This window comes from Ranitomeya variabilis, chromosome 3 (assembly GCF_051348905.1).
Source record: "Ranitomeya variabilis isolate aRanVar5 chromosome 3, aRanVar5.hap1, whole genome shotgun sequence".
NCBI classification, from domain to species: Eukaryota; Metazoa; Chordata; class Amphibia; order Anura; family Dendrobatidae; genus Ranitomeya; species Ranitomeya variabilis.
The window spans coordinates 566,234,574-566,256,596 of NC_135234.1; the positions used below are offsets into that span (position 1 = coordinate 566,234,574).

General features: G+C 40.6%; 1 protein-coding gene and 1 long non-coding RNA gene across 2 annotated transcripts in view; both read left to right on the forward strand.

Annotated features, from left to right (window-relative positions):
• RBM26 (RNA binding motif protein 26) overlaps positions 1–14,441 on the forward strand; it is a 128,934-nt gene extending 114,493 nt beyond the window's left edge. The window contains exons 18-23 of the mRNA XM_077297186.1: positions 364–531; positions 6,016–6,120; positions 7,270–7,470; positions 11,568–11,654; positions 13,067–13,180; positions 14,028–14,441. Of these exons, the coding sequence (XP_077153301.1) occupies positions 364–531; positions 6,016–6,120; positions 7,270–7,470; positions 11,568–11,654; positions 13,067–13,180; positions 14,028–14,123 (771 nt within the window). The 3' untranslated portion in view covers positions 14,124–14,441. The remainder of the gene's footprint in view (positions 1–363; positions 532–6,015; positions 6,121–7,269; positions 7,471–11,567; positions 11,655–13,066; positions 13,181–14,027) is intronic.
• Positions 14,442–14,847: 406 nt separating this feature from the next.
• Positions 14,848–16,811, forward strand: LOC143816606 (uncharacterized). Its single transcript, XR_013223965.1, has 3 exons — positions 14,848–14,988; positions 15,725–15,781; positions 16,676–16,811. It is a non-coding gene; the product is annotated as an uncharacterized LOC143816606 (long non-coding RNA).
• Positions 16,812–22,023: the final 5,212 nt, after the last annotated feature.

Genomic DNA, 22,023 nt, shown 5'->3' on the forward strand with positions numbered 1-22,023 from the left:
GAGCTGATGTCACCCGGAGATATTTCGGTGTTGATTTGTTGGCCTGCGCTTGGTTGCCCACATCAGATGTGATCAGGATGTGCGCCATCACCCAGGAACTCTTATAGAAAAAGCCATAAGTCTGATAATTTCTAGTACAATATTTTTTATTCTATTAGTTGCAGTTGACCACAACGTTTGGTATAAATTGGCTCAGATGCCCGACCTGAGTCACCATAGACCTATTTTGAGGAATGAAATAAAATATAAATTAGTTGTTTTTTTTACGTAACTAGCATTAATGTCAGGTAGTCCTAATGTGCAGTACTAGGTTGCACTCATTTTCTGTCTTTGTCTTCTGGCTAATCAATTTATAAATTACAGATGCTTATAACCAAATTGGAGAAAAACAAGGGCATGAAGGCAGAGGACAAAGCAGACATTTTGAAAACGCTGGAAACTCTGACTAACAGTATTACCAAACTACGCGATGAGCTGAAGGCGGTCTCCTCTACTGGAAATGCTTTGAGGAGTACTAAAAGTAAATCTCAGGTACTGTCCTACTAGTTGTCACTTGCCCGTTTGTCCTTTACTCTATGGAAAGTAGTTACAGTGGATTATTAAAGCTAGGTGTCACCAGGCATGGTCCCGTGGGCTTCAAATCCATCACCATAGGTCATTTCCTCCCAAACTAAAGGGGAAAACAATGGCGTGGAATGGACTTCACGGTTTTATTTTAACCCCTTCCCGACCTGTGACACAGCGTATGCGTCATGAAAGTCGGTGCCAATCCGACCTGTGACGCATATGCTGTGTCACAGAATGATCGCGTCCCTGCAGATCGGGTGAAGGGGTTAACTCCCATTTTACCTGATCTGCAGAGACCCCCCCCCCCCCCGTGGCTACGATCGCTCTGATTGGCTGTTGAAAGTGAAACTGCCAATCAGAGCGATTTGTAATATTTCACCTAACAAACAGGTGAAATATTACAATCCAGCCATGGCCGATGCTGCAATATCATCGGCCAAGGCTGGAAATACTAAAGTGACCCCCCCCCACACCCACCGATCGCCCCCCCCAGTCCTCCGTTATGGGGTCCGGTCCCCTCCGTCCGCCTGCCGGCTCCCCCGTCCTGCTGTCCGCTCTCTCCTTGTTTGGATTCACCCCCCCTGTGGTCCGATCACCCCCCCTGTGCTCCGATCCACCCCCCCACCAACCCTTCATACTTACCGATCCTCCCGGTGTCCGTACGTCTCCTCGCTGGGCGCCGCCATCTTCCAAAATGGCGGGCGCATGCTCAGTGCGCCCGCCGAATCTGCCAGCCGGCAGATTCCTTACAAGTACATTTTGATCGCTGTGGTAGGTTCTATCACAGCGATCAAAATAAAAAAAATAATAAATAAACCCCCCCCCTTTATCACCCCCATAGGTAGGGACAATAATAAAATAAAGAAAATATTATTTTTTTTTTTCGTTTTCCACTAGGGTTAGGGTTAGAACTAGGGGTAGGGTTACGGGTAGGGTTAGGGGTAGGGTTAGGGTTACGGGTAGGGTTAGGGGTAGGGTTACGGGTAGGGTTAGGGTTAGGGTTATGGCATGTGCACACAGTGCGGATTTGGCTGCGGATCCGCAGCGGATTGGCCGCGGATCCGCAGCGGATTTGGCTGCGGATCCGCAGCGGATTGGCCGCTGCGAATTCGTAGCAGTTTTCCATCAGGTTTACAGTACCATGTAGAGGGCGTAGAAAGCTAGCACTCGACTAATGTGGTTCACGGTGCCAGTGAAAGGGGCCTTAGGTCCCATAAATCATAAAGTAGAATAATCACTGCACTCATATGGTTTTTTGTTTGCTCCAAGTGAAAAAGTTTATTTAGACAATAGTGGTGGTGAAGCGATAGGCACAATAACGTTTCGGCCAACTCGTGGCCTTGATCACAATATCGCCTATTGGGACGTTTCACTAGACTAGGTATACTGTGAGGCCGTGATGGTTATTGTTATGGACACAGTTGTATGAACCAGTGTATTGCTGATGTAGCTCAAGCCAAGTACACAGTAGTATTAGTTTAGTATTAGATGGTATAGCTGTCTCATATGAGAAATGTAATATGCCAAATGTGGCTGGAGGGTTCCTGTGTCGTTTTTTATGTGTCTCCAAAGAAACAGGAGAGGATAGAGATCCGTCGGTAGATAATTTCGGTATGCTGCACAGGGAGCCAACATGGGTGGATTGGTGGGAGCAGGCCGACACAGTCCGTGTCCTCCTCGCTCCTACAGCCTAGACACGGACTTGGGGGGGCACTTGGGGGTTGAAAGTGCTCACCACACATCTAGATAAGTTCCATCGGGGGTCTAGTTTCCAAAATGGGGTCACTTGTGGGGTGTTTCTACTGTTTAGGCACATCAGGGGCTCTGCAAATGCAATGTGATGCCCGCAGACCATTCCATCAAAGTCTGCATTTCAAATGTCACTACTTCCCTTCCGAGCCCTGACATGCGCCCAAACAGTGGTTTACCCCCACATATGGGGTACCAGCACACTCACAACAAACTGGGCAACAAATATTGGGGTCCAATTTCTCCTGTTACCCTTGTGAAAATAAAAAATTGCTTGCTAAAACATCTTTTTTGAGGAAAGAAAAATGATTTTTTATTTTCACGGCTCTGCGTTGTAAACTTCTGTGAAGCACTTGGGGGTTGAACGTGCTCATCACACATCTAGATAAGTTCCTTGGGGGGTCTAGTTTCCAAAATGGGGTCACTTGTGGGGTGTTTCTACTGTTAAGGCACATCAGGGGCTCTGCAAATGCAATGTGACGCCTGCAGACCATTCCATCAAAGTCTGCATTTCAAATGCCACTACTTCCCTTCCGAGCCCCGGCATATGCCCAAACAGTGGTTTACCCCCACATATGGGGTATCAGCGTATTTAGGAGAAACTGGACAACAACTTTTGGGGTCCAATTTCTCCTGTTACTCTTGCAAAAATAAAAAATTCTGGGCTAAAAAATATTTTTGAGGAAATGAAACACATTTATTATTTTCACGGCTCTGCGTTATAAACTTCTGTGAAGCACTTGGGGGTTCAAAGTGCTCACCACACATCTAGATAAGTTCCCTTGGGGGTCTAGTTTCCAAAGTGGAGTCACTTGTGGGGAGTTCCTACTGTTTAGGCACATCAGGGGCTCTGCAAACGCAACCTGACGCCCACAGAGCATTCCATCAAAGTCTGCATTTCAAAACGTCACTACTTCCCTTCCGAACCCCGACGTGTACCAAAACAGTGGTTTACCCCCACATATGTTCCATGGGAGGTCTAGTTTCTAAAATGGGGTCACTTGTGCGGGAGCTCCAATGTTTAGGCACACAGGGGCTCTCCAAACGCGACATGGTGTCCGCTAATGATTGGAGCTAATTTTCCATTCAAAAAGCCAAATGGCGTGCCTTCCCTTCCGAGCCCTGCCGTGCGCCCAAACAGTGGTTTACCCCCACATATGGGGTATCATCGTACTCAGGACAAACTGGACAACAACATTTGGGGTCCAATTTCTCCTATTACCCTTGGGAAAATAAAAAATTCTGGGCTAAAAATCTTTTTTGAGGAAAGATTTTTTTTTTTTATTTTCACGGCTCTGCGTTATAAACTTCTGTGAAGCACCTGGGGGTTATAAGTGCTCACTATGCATCTAGATAAGTTCCTTGGGGGGTCTAGTTTCCAAAATGGGGTCACTTGTAGGGGAGCTCCAATGTTTAGGCACACAGGGGCTCTCCAAACGCGACATGGTGTCCGCTAACGATTGGAGCTAATTTTCCATTCAAAAAGTCAAATGGCACGCCTCCCCTTCCGAAACTTGCCGTGCACCCAAACAGTGGTTTACCCCCACATATGAGGTATCGGTGTACTCAGGAGAAATTGCCCAACAAATTTTAGGATCCATTTTATCCTGTTGCCCATGTGAAAATGAAAGAATTGAGGCTAAAAGAAGTTTTGTGTGAAAAAAAAAAAGTACTTTTTCATTTTTACGGAACAATTTGTGAAGCACCTGGGGGTTTAAAGTGCTCACTATGCTTCTAGATAAGTTCCTTTGGGGGTCTAGTTTCCAAAATGGGGTCACTTGTGGGGGAGCTCCAATGTTTAGGCACACGGGGGCTCTCCAAACGCGACATGGTGTCCGCTAAAGATTGGAGCCAATTTTTCATTGAAAAAGTCAAATGGCGCTCCTTCCCTTCCGAGCCCTGCCGTGCGCCCAAACAGTGGTTTACCCCCACATATGAGGTATCAGCGTACTCAGGACAAATTGGACAACAACGGCCATGGTCCAGTTTCTCCTTTTACCCTTGGGAAAATCAAAAAATTGTTGCTAAAAGATAATTTTTGTGACTAAAAAGTTAAATGTTCATTTTTTACTTCCATGTTGCTTCTGCTGCTGTGAAACACCTGAAGGGTTAATAAACTTCTTGAATGTGGTTTTGAGCACCTTGAGGGGTGCAGTTTTTAGAATGGTGTCACTTTTGGGTATTTTCAGCCATATAGAACCCTCAAACTGACTTCAAATGTGAGGTGGTCCCTAAAAAAAATGGTTTTGTAAATTTTGTTGTAAAAATGAGAAATCACTGGTCAAATTTTAACCCTTATAACTTCCTAGCAAAAAAAAAATTTGTTTCCAAAATTGTGCTGATGTAAAGTAGACATGTGGGAAACGTTATTTATTAACTATTTTGTGTCACATAACTCTGGTTTAACAGAATAAAAATTCAAAATGTGAAAATTGCGAAATTTTCGCCAAATTTCCGTTTTTTTCACAAATAAACTCAGAAATTATCGACCTAAATTTACCACTAACATGAAGCCCAATATGACAGGAAAAAACAATCTCAGAATCGCTAGGATCCGTTGAAGCGTTCCGGAGTTATTACCTCATAAAGGGACACTGGTCAGAATTGCAAAAAACGGCAAGGTCATTAAGGCCAAAATAGGCTGGGTCATGAAGGGGTTAAGGTTAAAATAATGACTAGTTGAGCAGTGGTGGAAATTGTACAGCGTCACGTCCACCTGCAGCCCATTTTATGTCCCAGTTATGAATGGCTGACATGGGAGTAACACTTTAAGCAAACACCGTGCTGTAAAAACATGTCGGCACTCAGATGGAGAAATCAGAAATGTTTTGGTTTTCTCCATTCTCTTTTAGGCTGGGTTCACATTGCGTTAACAGCAGCCCGTTCAACACATGCGTTAACGGGCTGCTGTTAACGCAAGTGCCGGCATGACATCGCGCTAGCGCAGATAGAGCTAGCAGATGCTCTATCTGCGTTAGCAGTGACGGACCGGGAAACGCTGCAGCCCGCGTCCCAGGGTCCATCGCTCAATGACGGCACATCACTAGCGCACGCCCATTGTGGGCATGCGCTAGCGATGCGTCCGACATAGGAAGTAATGGCGGCGTTAACAGACTACGTTACACCGTGTTATGCCGCGGTGTAGCGTAGTCCGTCTAACGGACGACCAAAACGTAATGTGAACCCAGCCTTATCGTCTGCCTTCTCGATAAGAGCTTGCTTACACTTTGCAGTTTTCTGCTCTTTTTTTCCTTGGAAAAACGCACCATTTTACTGTCCCAGCTAGTGAGTGAGATTTCTGAAGTCTCATGCACTTGCTGCTTATTTTTTCCTTTCTGCAGAAATGAATCTGCTTCAACTCTGCAGCATGTCAATTCTTCCAGCGTTTCTGCAGCTTTTTTTTACACATTCAAATGAATTGGTAAAAGAAGACACATAAAAACACATGTATTTCATGCAGCATTTTTCCTGCCAAGAGACGCGTTTTTGGTGCAGATATGTGTACTGCAAATCCTTAACAATAAGTGCACGCAGCCGTGTAGGCTGACCTCTCCGCTGCGCTGGAGACAAGCCAAGTACAATTAAGAAGTCACTGACCCAGGACGTCACAGGATTGGACCAGCATTCTATAAAAAGCATCCACATTTATTTTTTTGTCCGCCTATTTAGTGTTTTATTTATTTATTTTTTTTACTAAAGATGCAAAAAGAACTACTTGATGCCGAGCTGGACTTGTACAAGAAACTGCAGGCAGGAGAAGATGTAGCAGACTTAAGGAGGAAATATACAGAGCTACAACTTGAGGTACTTTTCTTCCTTTAGTATACTTTTCTCTGTGATGTACTGTATGTGAAGAAGAGCTGATGCGAGACGTCATATGCAAAGTAAATAAAGCAACTGTTGTTTTGTCAAGTCGCTAGTTTGTTGAACATAGGTGAGAGAATCGATTAGACTTTTTTATGAGGAAAATTAGAATCATTTTACCAAATAATTCCAATGACCAGTAAATCGGGGAAACTAAAATCAAATGCAAATTTTCCTCCCCATTAGCCGGGAGCCTGGACGTCACTTAGCACTGAATATGGCTATAGATATGACATTTAATACAATTTCACTGTGTGCTCTGCAGACTAGCTAAAGGAAGAGGACATTGCTGCTTCTAAAGGTTTAGTCTGCAGGATGACTACATAGCTTTACCTAAAGGGGTCATCTACAGGATAAAAAGCAGCTGCTTTCTAAAGGGTTATTCTGCGCAAAGGAGGACACAGCTGCTTGTAGCAGGTCAATCTGAGATTTACTGCATAGTGTACTAAGCCAGCATCAGGGAAACAGGGCTGTAGGGTACTTCTGCTGCTCCATAATATAGAGCAGTGTTCCCCAACTCCGGTCCTCAAGAGCCACCAACAGGTCATGTTTTCAGGATTTCCTGCACAGGTGATGGAATTATTGCCTGTCCAGGTGATGCAGTTATCACCTGTGCAATACTAAGGAAAATGCTTAAATTTTCCTAAATATACATAAATTATAATATTTGAAAGACGCTTATTTTTGCTCATTATTTTTATTGAGGCTTCCCAAGAAATGGAATAAACAAACCTCCCCTGTTAAGTTGCCAACTAGTGTATATGACATTGAAGATGAACCAGGTCAGATGAGTCTTTTTATAGTGGTTTCTGATAATAACAAGACCCACAATTTGCACATGATCAGATCGTACATGAATATTTAACTTTATAGTGAATAGTTTGTGCAGTGTAGACTGGTAAGCTACCGTACGTACTATAGTTTACAGTGAAATGACAAGCTAAGGAGGTGTAACAGCCATATAGTGAAATGCATTGTGGCTTATGGCTTAATGGGTGGCCATACATCAGTATTGAAATAATGTTGTCAAATACCTTTTAATAATTTGTTGATAAATCTATGAATATAAAAATATTGCTATCCTTTCAGGCAGCTAAACGTGGAATTCTTTCTTCTGGACGTGGAAGAGGAGCACACATGAGGGGTAGAGGAATGTCACGAGGCCGTGGTAGAGGCCGTGGCAGAGGCCGTGGAGTCCCAGTTCATGCTGTGGTAGACCACCGGCCAAAAGCTCTAGAGATCTCTGGGTTTAGTGAAGGTGATCGGCACGATCTCCTTCCTCACTTTGCAGTAAGTCAGACAGACGTGTAGATTTGAACTGTTTTATTTGTATGACCTATATTTTTGGAATATGTCACATGGGATTTAAATTGTGGCATCATGTATACAATTAACAGCTTGCTTAATTTACAGTTCATAATATCCAATCCTACCCTTAATATCAAGTTGTACATATTTTTTAAGAATTTTGAATATTTTTTCTTAAAGTTATATTCCACTTTTAAACAATGATAATAAAAAGTACATTTGTAATATTACTATATCTTAGGTCGTTAAGATATTCCTATGACATGCATTTTTGTCATAAGTTTGCTTAGCGCTGGATGATGCTGGCTCAGGCTCCTTCTCATACTAGGCAGCTGTTACATAGCCTGCATCTGCCTGTGACAGCAGCGACCGGCGCTAACTCCAAGCGCTGCACTTTTAATCATTTTTTTTTTTTTTTTAATCATGTTAACTGAATACTGAAAGTGACCTGCCATTATGGTGCTTCCAGGTCATTGAGTTTGCAAATGCCAAACATGTATAGGTTTGTTTTGTTTTTTACTTGCATGGTAAATAAAAAAAAATCCAAAGTTTGTTTAAAAAAAAAAAAAAAGCGTCCTTTTTTTGTGACCGGTAGCGTCTCCATTTTTCAGGCTATGGAGCTGGATGAGGGCTTACTTTTTACACGCCTAGCTGATGTTTTTATTGATACCGTTTTGGGGTACATACGATCTCTTAATCGCCTGTTATTGCATTTTACTGCAATGATCGGGTGTTCCTAAATGCGGCAATACCAAATATGTGTAATTGTAATTTCATTTTTTTTTTTAATTGTTTTATCTTGAACTGGGGGTTAAATTTTTTTTTTTGCTGATTTTTACTTGCTTCTATAGTCTCCATAGGAGACTTGAAGCTGTGATCTTCTGATTGCTTGTGCTACACATAACAGGCCTTCAGCCTGGCTATATGTAGCAGAATTGATCATCTGCTGTGAACACCAGCTACTGGGTGGGGCTCATAGCAGAGCGGCAATGACAACCACAGGGGTCTCCTGCGGACCCTGGGTTGTCATGCCAACCCATCGGTGCCCCGTGATCAAGTGACATGGGCGGGATTAGTGACACACTTTATGCGCAACCATTTTAAATGGTGCTGTCGGAGATTGACAGTGGCATTTAACATGCTATTAGGGGCACATGTCCGACATGTGCCGGAAAACGTGGGCTCAGCGCTGGAGGTTGCATGGAATGCAGGGACACGACCTATGACGTATGTATATGCCATAGGTCATGAAGGGTTAAAAAATACATATTTAAAAAAAAAAAAATCTAAATGTTGAAATCACCCTCCTTCACCACCTCAAAATAAAGACATTTGATATCATCAGGTCTGTAAAAGTCCAAAATATTAAATTATTTAAACTACATTTAAACCTGAATAGAAAGAAAAAAAATTGAATTGCAAGTATTGCCGTTTTTCAGTCGGCAAACTTACCCCGCCAAAAAATATAAAGAGTGATCAGAAGTTGATATTTAATCCCAAAATTATATCAATAAAATCTTCAGCTCAGGGCAAAAAAACAAGCTCTCAAACAGCTTCATGGACAGAGAAATAAAAGGTCTCGGATGGAAAACGTCAGTATGTGTATGTATATATATATATATATATATATATATATATATATATATATATATATATATATATATATATATATATATATACACACACACTGTAGAATGAGTGCCATGAAAACAAAACCTAACAGCAATGCTGGAATTCCATTTTTGTCACCAGTTGTATTTTTTTCCCCCTGGTTTTTCTTTCTTTCATAGTACATTATATACTAAAGTGAATGGCAACTCAGCCGTGCGAGAGCTAGTTTTCTGTTGACCATGTCAATGGAAAAATAAGATGTTATGGATCAAAGGGAGGAAATAATGAAATCACACAAAAAAAGTTGTGTTCTTTAAAGAGTACCAGTCACTTGTCTAAGGCTGGCTTTTTTTGTTTAAGAAAACTGTGGAAAGCACAAATGAGTTTACTAAATAACTTTAATTCGGGGAAAAAAAAAAAATCCAAAAAGTGCCCCTAAAGGACCCCACTTTGTAGGACAAGTGAGATCCTGGCATGCAGAGCGGGATTCTACAACCTTCCAACCTGGGAAAGCACAGGATCTGGCTTATTATCGTTAGATCTTTTGGCGTCTCGCTCTGCAGACCAGTATTTCGCACCCGATTTTGTGTAGAAAATCGGGTTCTGTACGGACGGCAAGAGGAGGAATTCCGGGTGGGCATCTTTTCTAATTAATGTTGTCTGCGGATTCTCACTGTTTTCTTAAATAAAGATGGAAGCTACAAATAGATATTCTTTAAACATGGCCATTGAATTTCTGCAGTTTCCATGTTGGCCAGCAGGCTGCACTGTAGTCTGATAAATCACGTATTGCTTGCTATTGCCACATTGGAATTGTGGATGATACCGTAGTTGGTGCACAGAGATGAAAGCTGCGTGTTACTGGGATTAATAATGTCTCTTCTTCACTTCGGGGTTCTTTCCATGTGTGTCCCTCCAAATAGAGAGCGACCTACTACTGCCTACCGGTAATGGGTGGATAGGGTGTTTTGGGATGATGACTCTGCCCATCTCAGACAGTTATGCCACATGGATGGGGTACGCCAGAAATGTATTCTACATGCGAGTCTAACGCTTGGTTAATAGTAAAATAAACTGTGCCTGATCCATTCCCCGTATGAAGATATTAAATCAGATCCGCTACGGAGGTGAACCAAGTATAGAGTAACATATTATTTCTGTCATTCTTGTTCTTGAATGATATTGATTCTTGAGGAAAACGGCCAAAAAGTTATCGCTGAAAGATGAGAAAAGCGGTAAAGCGCTCCAATATCTCTCCTGCCCTAGTTGTACTGCTGTCATCTGGCAGGCTGACTGACGGCCTCCTCCTCTTCCCCATGTGTCAATTTCCGTGTTTTGGGTTTTTCCTCCTTCCAGGAGCCATAACATTTTTTGATTCTGCCCACATAACCGTATGAGGGCTTGTATTTTGCGTGACAAGTTGTAGTTTTGAATGGCCCCTTGAATTTTACCACGCGGTGCACTGAGAAATGGTGGAGGGGGATCCCAAGTGCGAAAAAAAATGTAATTCTGCCATTGTTTTATGGGAATTGTTTTCACAGTGTGCACGGTGTGGGATAAATGACTTGGCATCATGACTTTCCACATCTGTACAATTACAGTGATACCAAACATGTCCAGTTCTTTATTATTTTAACGGTGGAAAAAACAAAAATGGAAATTTAAAAAAAAAAAAAAAATTGTCTCCATTTTACGAAACTAATGTTTTTAGTTAGTGGAGCTGTGTGGGCTTATTTCTTGGCGGGGCGATACAACAATTTTATTCCATTTTGGGATAGATATGACACTTTTATCGCTTCTTGCAGTACCTTTTTTTGTGATTTTGCAGTGATAAAAAACCCTGCAATTTTTGCATTTTTTTAAAGTTTCAGTTTATGGTGTTTATTGATAGTTGATTGATTTTTAGATTGTAGATAATTCAGACTTTCATGGATTGTGTGTTTTAACTTTTTTTTATATCTAAATTCTCTGCGAGGGGGAAAGGGAGGTTATTTGTATTTGTATTTGTTTAATTTTCTTTTTATAAAACTTGTGGCAGTCACATAGGTCTTCTTCAGACTCCCGGCTGTCATAGCCACTCATCGGCCATGTGATCTCTGGGCTGTTCATGGGCGCATAGAATAACGCTCCCCCATGCTAATGCACTGGTAATGCCGCTGTTGGAGATTGATAGTGTCGTTTAACCGGTTGATGACTGGCAGAGCTCCACTAGAGACTGTTAGTCAGGTCCCCATTATCTGCTGGGTATCGTGCAGGCTCAGTCTGTGTGCCTGCTCCTAACTTGTGCCATTCGTGTATAGCAAATGTCGGAAAGTGGTCAATCACACCTTCTAATGTGCTTGACTTTATTTTGTAATGTCCATGACCATGTAGTGTTGTTCTAGGAAAGGCATCCATTAGGGAATTTCCTATACTGCACTGGAGTCTTGGCATTTTGATGCAATGCATATTTGTGCTTTTCTTTATAGCAATTTGGAGATATTGAAGACTGCCAGATAGACGACTCCTTTCTCCGTGCGATAATCGCCTTCAAAACCAGAGCAGAAGCTGAGGCCGTAAGTGTCCGTCATCCGCGAGCTGGTGACCACTGTCTTCACTTCATCCATCACTCACAACTCTTCATATTAGTCACCTGTTAGATGTGAATGTGCACCACGTGCCTTTTCTGGTTACTTCTCCTGGTCCATATCACTAGGGTCACTATCCAATATGTGATATGCCAGACACGGAAATAATTATTAACCCACTACTCGCTGCTGTATTCTACACTGTGTGTGACATGAGCATTGTGTGCTACCATAAAAAAGGTTCCTAGTAATGTAACAGGGTGCTTTTCACCTCCCAGACAATTAGTAATATCATAGATAAGACATGGGTATTGTGCACTCATTCATTATCAGTTCATGCACAATGTTACCCCAAATCCATGGGATTTTTTTTTTTTTACTAGACATTTTTTTCTAGATCCATTTTGATTTGCAAATGTATTTTATACATCTGGATGTCATCTACTTTTCACCAGTATTCTTAAAAGTATTATAAAAAAAAAAATTAAAAAAAAGGTATTCTTCATGAAAGGTGGGAATCTGTGTAGTAAGCATCATTTGAGTCCAATCTGTCTCTCTAAAACAGGGGTGTACAACGCCAGTCCTCCAGGGCCACCAACACCGGCACATGTGATGATTCCAACACCTTGTGCAATGTAAGGAAATCCGTGGAGGACTGCCATTGTGCACCCCTGCTCTTATACTTGATATTAATTTGAAATTCACAAAGCTCCATTTTAAATTCTCTTTTCAAAGCTTGCCCTGTATGAACTTCTGATTAGCCCATGAGCAGGAGACTTGTGAGCTGCTTGGGAAAGAGGCCTTTAAATATATCATAAATTTATATGTAGAGATTTAAAATTTATGTGGCCGGACTCCAGTATCGCACAACTCATGGCCGGCTGCTGTTGAACATGTAATTGTTTCTACATTTCACATTATGCTGTACTTTAGGAGCGTGCTATAAATCTTGGCTGACTCTCCTTGTTATTTGGGTATGTTGCTAACACTGATTTATGTTGCTTCATGTTACTTTAATTTGAGCATACAATTTCCAAAGCAGCCACTTTGTGCATCTGGCACCGAGCAAGATTTGAGTACTTTAATACTACCTCTTCCCGGTTTTCAATTACCCTGGCTGTTCTTCAAAGGTTATTTGTCTTTCCAGCGACTGCAGGTCACACTGGCGATTCCGTTCCCATTTTGCCTTTTTTTTTTTTTTTTTTTTTTTTTAATGACAAATGCTGTATTAATCTGTCCTGATTATCCGGGTGCTTCCGCTCCCGTGTTTACACGATGGGACAAAATCATCCTGTTTCTTCATTTATCCGGATTTTATCATTTAGAAATCCGTATGTGTACGGTCCGCTCTCGTGAAGTTTCCTGCCCTTGACTTCTGCTATATTTATGTGATCATTTAGGCTGCAATTCATGGAGCTCATTTCAAAGGACAGAACTTAAAACTAGCCTGGAGTAAGCCGATGACAAACCCAAGTAGTTCAGAAGTGGAAGATGTAGAACCAGAAGAGGAAGAAGTAAGTGTTTTACACTGACCCCTTCCAGGGATGCCTTACTTGTGTTTTTTATGCAATATACATATAGCACACTGTGTCCTCTCATACAGAAGACCACCACAATAACATACTGCGCGGTGTGTGTATGGTTGTGTGTCGCACGCCATGTCAGAAACCTTATGCATCTTCTGTAACAATGCAGGAAGAAGATTCCTTTGGGTGGGCGCTATGTCTGAGATAATTTGGGACATAGTAGCTCTTTATCTCCTTATTATGTATTATGGACCAATGGAAGACCACAGTGGTCAAGACAAGAAAAACTGGGGCAATAAAGTGAATATGTTGTAGACCTACTCAGTTTGCACAAACCTTACCACAAGTGATCCAGTGGAAACCACAAATAAATAATATGATCAGCTGTGAATTGACTCATTTTAAAAGTAAATATGATTGAAAATGACTACAAATTGATGAAGTTTGGGAGGTCTATTGAAAATCTGTCTTTAATTGTATTTATTTTTGTCTAGGAGTGAGGGTAGCGTTAGGTTGGGGTACTTGTATGCTATGCATGGAAAGTTTAATTCTGTTTATATTTAAAAAAAAAAAGGCTAATTTCTTTTTAAAAAGGGTTTGTCTTGTTGGATTAATTGTAAACTGTTTTCACTGCTAAATATGTTGATCCACTTTCTAATGGGTCATAGATTTCTGGTAACAGCACCCTACTGTGTTTGTGGTACATGTGTCCCCGGTTCGGAGCAAGGGTTTAATCTGCATGGACTAGAGACCCCATAGAAGCTATAGTGGGGTCACTTGAGTTTTGTTAGAAACGCTCACAGAAGAGTTTTTTTTATTTTTTTTAACTTTGCAGTTTACAGAAGAGACTGCTGTGGATGACTCTTTGCTGCAGGATGATGATGAGGAGGAGGAGGAAGAAGAAAATGAGTCTCGTTCTTGGAGAAGATGATTTCCTTGGCCTTCCTGATTGAGCTCTCAATAAATATCTGGACTGATGTTTAGTTGAATTAAGGTTCTTTTTCATGGGATGTTTTCCCTGAATTTCCGTGTGAAAAGAGATGTTGGACAGTTGGTTTGAACAGCTAACTTAAGACTTGAAAGCCTTCTGTAGCTGTCACATTTCAGTAAATGGTTGCATACTGCATCATCATACACATATGCAATGGTTTTATTACATACACTTTGCTGAGTGTACAATTTAGTTGGTTTTAATTTAAGGAACTTGTGAAATGCAAGTAAATTTTTCCCTAAAAAAAAAAAAAAAAAAGTTTGCTTTAAAATCTATAAATGTTTTCAGACTCAAGTAGATGACTGCTAACAATGATCTCAGTTGTTATGTATACATAATGCATAGTGTAGGCTTTACTATGTAGTAGCCTTTTTGTTCAGCTCGTTTTGTGTACGTAATTTATGTATTGGGTTTTAATAACATTGTACAAATGCTTTGCAAATAAGTCCGTGTGACTTAAGTATGTTAAAAAAAATAAAGTGGAATGGTTCAAGAAAGATCAAAACAATAATAAATATCCAACTCTGTTGACAAATTAAATGACAAAAAAAGAGGAAAAAAAAAAAGAAAATATAGAAAAAAAAATAACCATTCCAGTGGTTTTAACTGTAAAGAGTTTATGCTGTTTATGATTAATTAAACCTCTGAATTTCATGTGCGACATTTTCTGATCTGGAAAGTACGTAGTCCTCACATCATCATCGTGACCTAGTGCCTGACCTGAGGCAGAGACGTGTGTTATATACGGGCCACCTTCCACCCGGACAGAGGAGAACAAGACCGAAAAGTAGAAAGCAAGGTGTTGGTGAGTAACATCTTTGTGATTCATGAACTTTTGAGTATTTAATGGGAACATGTTTGATAAAAGCTGACCATGTCAAATAGAAGAACTCTCCTCTCCAAATCTCCAATAATGCTTTAATACAAAGGAAGATATTTCCTAATATTTACTTTTATGGGTGATTTTTATCCCTACTGCTGGGGCGAGGAAAGTACAGGAAACAGTGGCTCCTGGCTTCTTACAAATTGTCCTTCTGAAAGGAAGTCTTTTTATGGGAGGCATTAGATTTGATATATTGTATACTGAGGAGATTGCTTGACTAAGGATTACATCTCAGGGTCAGGTTTTATTGTCATGTAAAAACTGGTATTAGTTTTAAATGACTTGTGCCACAATTATCAGAGACCTTATCAGTCAGTTTCACTGCTGTGGCATATTGCCACCTGGGAGTTTGGGAACTGCTCTACGCTCCAAGTTTTTGTGTTACTGCACGTCATAGTCCCAATCCAGGGCCGCCTCTTCATAATCAAGGAAAGAAGATTAGTTTCTCCTGAATTCTAAAAGGAGAATTAGACGTTTTTAACATACTCAAATCTCCGGATCATCTGACTCTTTACTTTCTAAATATGATACCATCTGTCAAGCTGTTTATGTATGGCAGCAGGAATAGCATGTTAAAACTATAATTATAGATTTGGGATGCTACTGTACTTACGAGGTTATCAGGAATCTGACATCCAAATGTTCTTTTTACTCATAGATTGTCGACTTATAGTTTTAATACATGGTCTGCTGCATGTATTCTCTCCAAAAAAAGGTAATGTGTACTTCACTGATCATTTCTATCATATTTGTGTTTTTTTGTTGTTTTTTTACACATTAGAAATCTATTGGGCAAACATTCTGTCAGCAGACAGCTATATATCCCCACTGCCCAAACATATGACTGCTCAGCTCGGCCATTCATTATTGTGCTTTCAATAGAAAGAGGTGAAAGGTGTCCGGTAGCAACTTACTTACCCTGAAATTCCAGCTGCACAATCCTTCTCTATCCTGACATAATCTAATGGAAAATAGTTGGGAGGCCCCATAAACATTAATTGTTCTGCCATTCTGGCCTCGTTAGGCCGACATTCATCTAATGTGGATGGACGTGGGCATGGATCACACTTTCCCTTTTCCATGCCTAATGTGTCCTATTTTGAGGTTCTCAAGTTATATTTCCCGAAACATACATTTTAAAATCCAGTAGGGCATATGGCTGAATAGGGCTGAGGCGAGGCTCTGCTCATTTATGCATTACACTATTTAAATTAACAGTCACAAATGGAAGACTTTCCAAAACCTCTTGTTGGTAAGAGATCAGCTCCGAGTTGATGAACCTATGTTTCAGAGACTTTCTTTAAAGTGATGCAAGAATTAATAGTGCTAGGATGGGAACTGATGTTGTAGTATCTCAGAGTAATGTTCTCCATCTAACATGGCTATAGCTAAAAAGTCTAGACAAAAAATGTCACATTCTACTAAGCGACAGCTCAAATCAGATTGGGTAGACTAAATGTGTGACAGTACACCCAAGACGAATAACTATATATGTATAATAATTTTTTCTATTTTTTTTTTCATTACTTGCAAGCTATACTTGTTGCCTAAAAGGAAATGAGAAGATGAGTTCAATATTTAATTCTCCATTTTTTTTTCTCTCTTGCAGGCTGACCCTCCTGTTTTGGTGATATTCCACAAAGTGACTAGCAGCATACACATTTGCACTGTTCAACAGTAGACTTTCCCTGTTGAGTGACACATGGGACCTTAGTTGTACAAAAATACATATATACAGTACAGACCAAAAGCTTGGACACACCTTCTCATTTAATGATTTTTCTTTATTTTCATAACTATGAAAATTGTAAATTCACACTGAAGGCATCAAAGCTATGAATTAACACATGTGGAATTATATACTTAACAAAAAAGTGTAAAACAACTGAAAATATGTCTTATATTCTAGGTTCTTCAAAGTAGCCACCTTTTGCTTTGATGACTGCTTTGCACACTCTTTGCCTTCAATTTTGAATAAATCCGCAACAGCAACAAGCAAAGCACCCCCACACCATCACACCTCCTCCTCCATGCTTCACGGTGGGAACCAGGCATGTAGAGTCCATCTATTCACCTTTTCTGTGTCACATAAAGACATGGTGGTTGGAGCCAAATATCTCAAATTTGGACTCATCAGACCAAAGCACAGATTTCCACTGGTCTAATGTCCATTCCTTGTGTTCTTTAGCCCAAACAAGTCTCTTCTGCTTGTTGCCTGTCCCTAGCAGTGATTTCCTAGCAGCTATTTTACCATGAAGGCCTGCTGCACAAAGTCTCCTCTTAACAGTTGTTATAGAGATGTGTCTGCTGCTAGAACTCTGTGTGGCATTGACCTGGTCTCTAATCTGAACAGCTGTTAACCTGCGATTTCTGAGGCTGGTGACTCGGATAAACTTATCCTCAGAAGCAGAGGTGACTCTTGGTCTTCCTTTCCTGGGGTGGTCCTCATGTGAGCCAGTTTCTTTGTAGCGCTTTATGGTTTTTCCACTGCACTTGGGGCCACTTTCAAAGTTTTCCCAATTTTTCGGACTGACTGACCTTCATTTCTTAAAGTAATGATGGCCACTCGTTTTTCTTTACTTAGCTGCTTTTTTCTTGCCATAATACAAATTCTAACAGTCTATTCAGTAGGACTATCAGCTGTGTATCCACCAGACTTCTGCACAACACAACTGATGGTCCCAACCCCATTTATAAAGCAAGAAATGCCACTTATTAAACCTGACAGGGCACACCTGTGGAGTGAAAACCATTTCCGGTGACTGCCTCTTGAAGCTCATCAAGTGAATGCCAAGAGTGTGCAAAGCAGTCATCAAAGCAAAAGGTGGCTACTTTGAAGAACCTAGAATATAAGACATATTTTCAGTTGTTTCACACTTTTTTTGTTAAGTATATAATTCCACAAGTGTTAATTCATAGTTTTGATGCCTTCAGTGTGAATTTACACTTTTCATAGTCATGAAAATGCAGAAAAATCTTTAAATGAGAAGGTGTGTCCAAACTTTTGGTCTGTAATATATATATATATATATATATATATATATATATATATATATATATATATATATATATATATATATATATATATATATATATATATATATATATATATAATTTCCTACTTTCTTTGCAGTCATCAACGCAGAAATGCATATCACATAAACAATTCACATGTGTGTTTTTATTACTTAGCATACCTGTCACCAGTGTGGGGCTATCCTTTTTATTTAACAAAAGAGTGAGCATCCTCAGACTGGGATTTTTCTAAGTATCAGCAAGATTGGTTCAAGAATCCCTAAATGACCAGACTTTCTAGCAAAGTTGGGTCTGAACTTGCGGGTTGTGAGATCCCGGCATGCAGAGTGGGAATCCACAACCTAAAACAGGGCATTAGGGGCCCTTGTGACCAATCTTGCCAATAGGTGATATTTAGAAGAAAAAAAAGCACCTTTCTCTGGCAGCCAACTCTTTCCTTGAGTATAAAGGGCAGCCGCAGACCGGTGGTTTGTACTGTTTAAAGCTCAGGTGTGCAGTATGTGCCCATGCACACTATGAAGTAAGTATAATCGGCTCTTTAGGAATTGGGATGTACACTCTTTCATATTTTAGCAAGAGAAGGAGAAGTAAAGAATACTTGATGCACAGATAAGTGCCTTAATTAAGGAGGTGTGAACATACAGATTGTAGACACCCAAAACATTGTTCCTCGATGGGCAAATGAAACTGCACATAGGCACTCACTAAATGCATAGGTATACATGTTTACTAAATACCAACATGATAGTGTTTCATGTGTAGCTTTTTTTTTTTTTTTTTTTATCTAGCTGGACTTTTTTTTTTTTAAATAGTTGCGTCGTAAAATTGCACCTCCCCTCCACCCAACTGCAAAAAAAAAAAAAAACTACTTAAAGGACATTCCAGTCCGCTAGGTGGGGATTCAGCAACTGACGTAAATGGTGCATTGTGTCTGCCAGTGCCATGGAACAAGAAGGCCACATGCCCTGTGGAGCTTTTGGGGGTCGTTTCTTTTTATTTAAATTAATTAACCTGTTTCGTGTCACTCACAAGCCTAAAGTGAGCATGAAGGTCTTTTTTTTTTCCCTTTTTTTTTTTTAATTTTCAACTATGATGCACATTATAGTCTTACCCGCAGCATGGAATGGCAGCTCGCACTTAACAATAGCTGACATACAAGTGTATATCAATCGAACACTTATGATATAGTGCCTTTTAAAGGAGTTTATCCATTTCAGACATTTATGACAAGGATATGCTATAAATGCCCAACTGACCCTCATCTAACTCTGGTTACTAGCCACTATGAATAGAGGTGATAATGCATATGCGGCTTTCTCCTTAAATTTGCACTGGCGTTTTGAAAATTGCTGAGCACACTTATCTGTGTGTTTAATTATCTAAAGGTTTTGTTTAAAGATCGTTTTACCTTCTGGTCGTGTTTATATTAACTGTTCATATTGGACAATCAGGTCATAGGTCATCATTGTGGAAACAGTCTCCGGTTTATCCCTCATAAGGGATGGGAGTTTTTAATTTATTGAAATTGCACAATATTTTTATAATACTTTTGCAGCAACATTTTATGCATTATCATGGTTCTCTGTCCCTTTATTACAGCTTTACACTTTTTGACCCTGTCATTCATGTTGTGAACTTATTGGTGAGATCTGCTCAAATAATCACCAGGCAAAGATTTTACTTTAGGAAATGCTCATCTTGGAGTTATGCAAAGAGCTTGCTGTACTAGAATTGTCAAGTGAAAAGATAAAACGGCAAGAAAGACACTTAAAACCTAGCTGAGGACCAACCAGTATGTCACCTGACACATTTTTTGTGGTATCTTGAAATGCAGCATGTCTGACAATATCATTACCAATGTCCATATTTACCATTTTGTGGATAAGCTACAATTATTGTATGGAATGTAATGATACTTCATCCAAAAATCTGCACAACAGTTTCTTTTCAGGTATACAATTTAATAATATAAAAATTGTTAACTACATTAAATCAAGTTGCACATTATACAGGTACATTTCTGTACCAAACAAAACATGAAAATAAAAGCAGATGTCTGTTTTAATGTTTTAAACATTTTTGTTTGTTGCGTTTCACATTTTTCTTAACCAAATAAAGTCTTTTTTTTTTCCATCCCCAAAGCGTGTTTTCTCTTTTTTTAGCTTTTCTTATTCACAAGCCTAAAAGTACAAAAATACAAGTATCAGAGTTGAAAAATATGTACGTGTCTATGCATGAGGTGTGTTATTATAACTAGTCAATGCAAAACAATGGCTCAGATCTCAGATTCACACCTGGGTCAGTCTGTGCAAAAATAATAAAACCTAAGAGCTACAGCTCACATTCTAAAGGCCTCATCAAAATTATTCACCGCATTGTCATTGATTTCCGTGACAAGCCTGCCGTCATGGCAACAGGCCCAGAAATCCCATGCGTTAGCACTGCCCGTTGGCTACCTAGGCATTCGCACTGAACCTGGGTGCGCGTCCCCAACTTCTCACATGTGCGCATGCAAATTCTGCACTTCCAAATCTGAATGCCCCCTCCCTTCTGAGCCCCAAAGTGCCTAAACCACAATTAGCGTCCGCTTGTTTGGCATTTCTGTAGCTATGAAGAGCCCGCCTAATTTACGGGTGCATGTCTCCATAAGCACGAGCTGTGCATAATGTACTTTGCATAACAACGTACTGGGCACAATTTCCAAACTCTTAACTCTGGTTTAAGGGCATAGAAATTGTCGCACAAAATGGTTAAAAACATTTCCCTCATGTCTACTTTACATCGACACAACTTTTGAAACATAATTTTTTTTTGTTGTTGTTAGGAAGTTAGACGGGTTAATCGTTTATCAGCGATTTTTCATTTTAACAACAAAATTTACAAAATGATTTTTTTTTTTTAGGGGCCACATCACATTTGAAGCAACTTTTGGGGGACTACAGTACAAAAAATACCCAAAAGTTAGACCATTCTAAAAACTGCACCGCTCATAGTCCTCAAAACCATATTCAAGAAGTTTATTAACCCTTCAGGTGCTTCACAGGAATTAACCCCTTCCCGACCTGTGACACGTATGCGTCATGAAAGTCGGTGCCAATCCGACCTGTGACGCATATGCTGTGTTACAGAATGATCGCGTTCCTGCAGGCCGGGTGAAAGGGTTAACTCCAATTTCACCCGACCTGCAGGGACAGGGGGAGTGGTACTACAGCCATGGCCGATGCTGCAGTAGCATCGGCCATGGCTGGAGACCCCGATCTGGCCCCCCCACCGACTGACGGCGGCGATCTGCAGCTGCGGTCATTCTTCCCTACCCCTCCGTCCTGTCCTAAGCGCCTTCCTCTCCCCTCCGACCCTCCCCCGTCCGCCCCCCCCTGCTGTCTGATTGCACCCCCCCATACTTACCTAGTCCCGGTGTCCCTCCCGATGTCCTCGGTCTTCTCGCATGGGTGCGCCCGCCGAATCTGCCGGCCGGCAGATTCGTTCTCTGTACATTTTGATCACTGTGATAGGTTCTATCACAGCGTTCAAAATAAAAAAAATAGTAAATAAACCCCCTTCCTAATCACCCCCATAGGTAGGGACAATAATAAAATACAGAAAATATATTTTTGTTTTTCCGTTAGGGGTAGGGTTAGGGTTGCGGTTAGCGTTGCACTTAGGGTTAGGGTTGCACTTAGGGTTAGGGTTGCACTTAGGGTTAGGGTTGCACTTAGGGTTAGGGTTGCACTTAGGGTTAGGGTTGCACTTAGGGTTAGGGTTGCACTTAGGGTTGCACTTAGGGATAGGGTTGCACTTAGGGCTAGGGTTAGAATTAGGGTTAGGGTTTCAATTAGGGTTAGGGTTAGAATTAGGGCTAGGGTTGGAATTAGGGTTAGAATTAGGCTATGCACACGGTGCGGTTTTGGCTGCGGATCCGCA